General features: G+C 53.1%; 2 protein-coding genes across 2 annotated transcripts; one reads left to right on the forward strand and one right to left on the reverse strand.

Moving 5' to 3' along the window:
• Positions 1 to 81: 81 nt before the first annotated feature.
• Positions 82 to 802, forward strand: IUM83_01725 (Amino acid/auxin permease-like protein; the record flags this gene model as incomplete). Its single annotated transcript, XM_067925599.1, has 2 exons — positions 82 to 492; positions 575 to 802. 2 exons carry the CDS (start codon positions 82 to 84, stop codon positions 800 to 802), a joined length of 639 nt encoding a protein of 212 aa, XP_067800832.1.
• A 2,756-nt stretch (positions 803 to 3,558) lies between these two features.
• Positions 3,559 to 4,502, reverse strand: IUM83_01726 (THO complex subunit 6; the record flags this gene model as incomplete). Its single annotated transcript, XM_067925600.1, has 3 exons — positions 3,559 to 3,819; positions 3,894 to 4,062; positions 4,498 to 4,502. The coding sequence occupies 3 exons, from the start codon at positions 4,500 to 4,502 to the stop codon at positions 3,559 to 3,561; spliced, it is 435 nt and encodes a 144-aa protein (XP_067801153.1).
• Between the last annotated feature and the right edge of the window lie 2,034 nt (positions 4,503 to 6,536).

The raw sequence follows: 6,536 nt of genomic DNA on the forward strand, positions 1-6,536 counted from the left end.
GGGGCACCGCTCGACTTAGAAGGTGTCGCGTTGAGCCCCCCTCAGCCCACCAGCACGGCCTTGGACAATATCAAGGCGCTCATGAAGAAGGCCAAGAAGAACCAGGTGGATACCCTGGCGACGTCCGTGGTGGGCTTTGTCCCCAACCACGGCGTTGTCATCATGGCCTACCTCTTCATGCACGTGCGCATCGTGATCGCCTTCTCGACGATCGTCATGGCGGAGCGGTTCCGGCTGGACACGCACAAGAATACACCCACTGTCGATCGTCGAGATCGTCGAGAAGTTCTCGTCCGTCCCCGTCGCGTCGCCAGCGACCCCGGACATCGAGTGCAACTACACGGAAACCTCCAGGTGGCGGTCAAGTACAAGGCCGAGTTCGCCGAGTACCGCGGCAAGCTCAACATGCTGCGCTACATCCTGTTGCGTCTGTGCATCTTGGCGCTGCTGGTGGTTGCCTCCATCTTCGTGCGCGACCACTTCCCCGACCTCGTCAATTTCACGAGCGCTTCGGCCGTCTCTACCGCTCATCTTCTACCCCAAGCACTATTGGAACAAACTCCCCATGCACGAGCGCGTAGGCTCCATGCTGACCATCGTCATCTCCACGATCCTCGGCGTGTCCGTCACGTTCTACGCGAGCAAGAACCTGCTCAACCTAGACTCGTTCTACAAGGACCTGTTCAGTCTAGACTCGGACGGCGCCACGTTCCCGTATTGCCACGAGGAGTACCAGGCGGAAACGTACTATGCACGCAACTCTACATCGTCGACCAAGGCGTGCTGTAGTCAGCAAGGATAGTAGTAGGACTCCGAGAACCTGCAGGCTCTGGGCGTGGTGACTTACGATTCGGCGAGCAGGATTCCTGCGGCAGGAGAGTCACTATTATGACGAGACGCAATCATTAACGAGACCTAATGGTGTCAAGGTGTCTCGCTGTCCATTTACAACCTAGCCACTTGTCACAGCTACAGCCGGCCGCGATCTCCTCTTTGCGCATATCGATCGTCTCCTGTGCGTAGCCACACTCGGCCCTCCCAATGTTCTCGTTGAAGTAGATTCCGGGACCCTCGGACTCCGATGAACACTCGCGAGACTACACCCTCTTGCAGGTGTCGTCGAGTATGCGTTTGCTGACCAAGGACGCAGTCGGACACGCTGCTAGGTACGCATCACAAAAGTTGGAAACATTGGTCTCGAATTGGTTCAGAATGGAAAGCGTTGCGATGGTTGGAAGTAGCGATTCGTCGTCCGCTATCGAGGCAGAACCGTGGCAATGCATCGTGCCTGCTGTAATTTCTAGTGTTGTTGGAGCTGTCAACTGACCCGCAACAGCTTGGGAAAGTCGTATTGGATCGACTTCGCTCAGAATCCCGCTGCAACAAGCAGGTATGTTTTGCACATTGTGCAATGCACAAACACCATCTCCAACGTACTCTCGTACTTAGCAACGTTGGGGAGTGAACAAACAAACGGAAGCCCCTCCTACGCAATGACCTGTAACGCTGGGAGATCACCCGTGGAAGGGATTTCTTTGACATTATCTAATTACCCGAGGTAGACACATTGGAGAGTTGGAAGGCCAACGAGAGAAGGAAGAGTAGACAGGTTCGAGTGATAGGATAGGTGAATAGTGTGCAAACTCGTCACGGAAATGAACAAATAACTCGGAAGCTCTACGAGAGTTGTGGTGGTACGGACCAGCCTAAGCACAAAGAGGAATATGCAGCACGGACCCTCAGTAAGTTCGGTTAGTCATTCCAACCCCTACAGTACAACAAAAATACGAGAAGATAAAGTGACCACCAAAGCAAAATCTTCACTTGCAACTTTCGGACAAGCAAAAACCTTGTTATTAAATGCCGGCGAGCTGCCCTCACTCCACACAGCACCGAATTGACCATTCGTGTCAAACAGCAACACGCACCCGGAGCCGCGCAGCAGTGCAGCACTACCAGGGCGAAGTTGAAGTGAACGTAGCCGGTAATATCAGCGCGCTCATTCGCCAAAAAGCGCCCGTCTCCTCCAGCCAATGGCGTCCGTCCGCGCCTTTAGCGCCAGACCGCCGCAACTCTCGCTCCGCTTGCTCCTCCTTACCCACCATGGGCGAAGTGACCACTACGCCGCTGGTCGTAGCGCTCTCGGCCGCTGCCTTCATCGTGCAGCACCAGCAGAAGAAGAGCAAGAAGGCTCGAAGCCCAGCAAGCCGCTGCCCTTCCCCACGACGTGCACGCCGGTTGAGCGCGTGCCGCTGGGCCAGCTGCCCAAGCTCAAGAAGACCGGCTGCTGTGTGGCGACCGAACTGAGTGCGTATTCGTGTGGTGCATGCGTCAGGCCGGAATGCGAGCAGATCCGCTTCCCTTTGAGCTGCCTGTGGCCAAACGGATCGTAAACCTTACCGTTATGCTCTCTTTGTATGCGCAGCCACCTACCAGAGTTCTGCGAGCGGTGCGTCATGGGCTACGACTTGTGCTGCGTGCTGGAGCGAGAGGCTGCGTCATGACTACGACCAGTGCTGCGTGTAACGGGGTTACACACACAAGTGACAACAGTCACTTGTGCACGATAACATTTGTCACTTATGGTTTAACAGATAAATATCTGTTAAAGCTTTTAGATACTTCCTCACATTTTAGATACTTCCTCACATTGGTGTAAGACACACCAATGGATACATTGAAGTGGACCACCACAGTGAGTGGTCCACACATACCCAAAAGATCCTATTGGTAGAAAGTAGCATCTTTCTACCAATCAGAGACATGCATATTAGCGGGGCTCTGACAGCCAGCCGCTGCCAACCCTTTCATAGATGATAAACAGTTTTTAGCAGATTTTAGAGGAAGATCAATTCACAAACAATACAGTTCTCATTTTACCTTAAACTACCTACTTGGTGTTTTATTTGATTTATATTATACTTGTGGACTCAAGTATAATTAATTCAAATTATTAATAAACTCCTACGCTTCCTCATACACGTAGCGCAACGTGTAAGCTAAAGTAGTGAGCGAAAGTAGGCCCACTACACTGCGTGCCAGAGCTGGCGGTGGAAGTGAGTCTGCAGCTGCTGCACCGCTACCGCATGGACGCCGTGAGCATCGTCTCGAACATTTTGGTGATCCGGCAGGCCATGGGCATGGGAGTCGTGATAGTGCCCAAGGTGGGCCCCGTGCTGCAGCAACCCCCCCCTGCACGCCCATGGACATCGCCAAGCTAGAGCTCGATTCGTTCTCAGCAACCAGCGAAAAGCTGACGACACCAGGCATCGTGTAGATGTCGATCGCGGGGGCGACGCCACCCACGGCAATGACATCCGTAGCGTGGTCAACGACACAAAAATGACAGGAGGGCAACGTCGATCTGGCAGCCGCGAGCAGTTGACCCGAGCTGCGATTCCACCTCTTCAGACTGGCATCAATCCCCACGCTGAGCAGCTCCATGTGGTGGAACACGATGTCGTGAACATCACTCGTCTGGGTGTAGTGCACAGGCACTCGGGAGGGCAGATGCCACATAAGGAACCCACCAGAACTCGATCGGCCTCCAGGAGACCGTCAACTGCCACCACCACATGCCAGCCACATCTCAGACTCATCGTGAGCAACAGCTCCAAGCCACAGCGACGGCAAGGCCGGTGATGCTGAGGACGATTGCGTCGCCGGCTGAGGACGCAGGAACTCGATCTTCTTCTCCTGACGCACGTCCCAGATGCCGAGGGTGCCGCCCTCCGACCCCGTCACCAATTCCTGTGAATGCTGCAGGTGGCGCACGGCGTGCAAGAAGTCTTCGTGCCCCTCAAACTGTCGCATGAACTGCTGCGTGGCGACATCCCACTCGTGCGCGACGCTGTCCCTCCGGCCAGGAACAAATGTTCCGATGTCTTGCTCACAGCCACATCGTTCACCTCCGAGGCTGGCGGCAGAGCCCCTCGGAAACCAAGCGTGCGCCGCTTCAAGTGGTCCACGTTCGCTAGCTGCAGCTTCTTGGCGCTTGCCGGGTGCTTCACCGCCGCCAGAATGTCCTTCCACTTCCACACGCGAAAGTCCTGGTCTCTCCCACTGTCATCAATTAAAAATAAGCTATCTTGTCAGAGCTTGCCGTAGTACTGGCAGACACATTGACTGCAGCTTTTGATACCAAAGAATAATGGTCCGCGTCATCTCCAACAAAACGGAGCGAGTAGATCTGCGTCGAGTGCGCCTGGAACGAGAGGTTTGGGCCGGGGAAGGCGGTCGCCCTGTACCGAATTCCGTATGTTATCACATACTATATGTTATCGCATACAGTGCCAATCTAGCCAATGTGAGAGCTATCGGGAAGCAACCTATGTTGTCGCGTACAAGCGCCCCAAATACCTCTCCCGAGCTCATTCTGCCATTTGATGGCTCTGAGACAACCCAAAGGAAGAAAGTGCTTGCCGGGCGGCCTTGGCCGCAAGGTGAGAACAAACACAGTTGCTTCGTTCTCTGCAGCACACAAGCTTGACGTCTTACGTCATCTCGAGGCCCACAACGGTGCTATAAAGACAATGCTGCATTACTAGACGCTGCAGCGTGAACTCCAGAGACACAGTTGATCTGTGCAGTCGCTTCGACCACGCCCGCGGCTACGAACCGGACCCGCTGAGTTCGATGCGTGAGTCGTTGAAGCAGCGAGATGGTTGTAACTGAGTCATCAGTGCATCGACGCCGTACAAGTCTTCGACGGCTTCGGCAAAGAAAGATGGTCGAAGGAAGAACGATCTCGGCTGGGCTACAGGGGTAGTCAACAATCTGTTTCGTCGCCGCCACGCGATCTGCGGAGTGAAACTGATCTGCAGCAACATGAATATCTTAACCACTTGACTGCGTGAGCTGTGTGTCACGCGTGCGGCATGCTCGACGTGTCAAGCGTTTGACTTCTTGGTGCGGCTTGTCACATTTGCGCAAGTTCGAGCTACATACCGGCGCTGTTTCTTCCGATAGTGAGCTCTGTTGAACAGGCACTGTTCTTTCTGAACACAGGGCTTGTACTCGATAAAGCTCGCGTGAATGTCCCCTTGCGTGCCAGACTCGATCGCCTTCCTACCTTCTTCTCGTTGGTAAATGACGCTACAGAGCGAGGCACTGTCCACCCATTGTGTGACGTGGACGTCCGTCTGCCAATGAGATGGCAGAGGACTCCCACGTCAATTGCTATTGCATACCTTTCTGTTTACGCTGCAGCGTAATAACATGCATGGTTTATATTCGTTACATGCTATCCTACTGGTCAATATCAGAATAATCATGATTATGGGACGCATAAACATGGGTTCATGCGACCTCATTGGCTAAAATCCGGATGTGCAAGAATCAAGTTTTCGAGCCGACTTTTGATTATGGACGCAGTCGCATATTTGGATCAACCACGTTTTGGATTAGTAGATTCTCATTGGTAGATCAGGATAGAATTAGGATCTGAGATTGATAGACTTTAGGATGGGACCTGGATACTTGTTTGCGTGTCCAGGTCGCCAGAATACTGTTGTCGGCAGCAATGAGCCGACGCCAAACTAACGATTCAATCAATCACTTTTCAATTTCAATCTTCCTCTCAGAGTGTTCGACGGGCGCCCGCCACTGCGCCCTCAAGCTTCGGTCTTCGTATCGGTTTTGTGTGACATAGTAGCACTTGCCGTGTCAAGCTTCGGTTCAAGTTCAAGAAAGGTTTACTCGTGGCCACATCGTGGGAAGCGAGTTTACCTGTGACTATTAGAGCCACCACATCTGGAAGCTCTAGGTTGCGAACGTGCAGCTTTTGAGGAGCACACTTCGAAGAAGTGGGTACATTATCACTCCGTGTGGCCTGGAAATACCACGTAGGGCTTTGCCTCCGCCTAGATCGGATTTACCTAACCTTCGCTGTGTGCTGGGCTTTCCAGAAGCCGGTTTAGCACCAGGGCGCCTGCATTGTGTCTGCGAAGCGGAACTTTGTAAGAAATAACGGTCCTTGGTTGACGTGGTAGTCCCTTGCCTCTTTTCGATCTTTGGAGTCGGTCTATGGCCCGCTACAAGAAGGGTCACAACAAAAGCGTAGAGGAAGCATCAGAAAGCGAGTGACGTCAAAGTATCATCGACGTCCACTCCTGCTCCTCCACCTGTTACGGCGATTGACCAGTCTTTTCTTCTCGCCAGCCGAGGCGGAGAGTTTCGCTAAACTTCAAGTGGATCTCCTCTGCCAGGTCAAAACGGTAAGCGGGTTTTGGGCAAGTTTCAAAAGACTTTCTGGATCAGGACGAGAGCATCGAGGCCCAGGTTGATCGCCAACAACCTGGCGTTTCTGAACCTTTTGAGTGCCAAGACAACCTTGCTGCGAAGCTTAACAGCCTTATTCGCCAGAAACCGCAGCAACACTAGTTGTAAAAACACTTTTGAGCTTTTAATTCCTTTTCCGTTTTATTTCGCCGTATTTTACGGATCACTCACCGAAAGTCCATCTGCCCTACCCCTAATGACTATGACTAGGAGTAGGGCGGCTGAAGATGAATCGCCTAACCCGCAGCAGCCAAGTG

The sequence above is a fragment of the Phytophthora cinnamomi genome, assembly GCF_018691715.1.
Source record: "Phytophthora cinnamomi strain GKB4 chromosome Unknown Contig0, whole genome shotgun sequence".
In the NCBI taxonomy this organism is placed as follows: Eukaryota; Oomycota; class Peronosporomycetes; order Peronosporales; family Peronosporaceae; genus Phytophthora; species Phytophthora cinnamomi.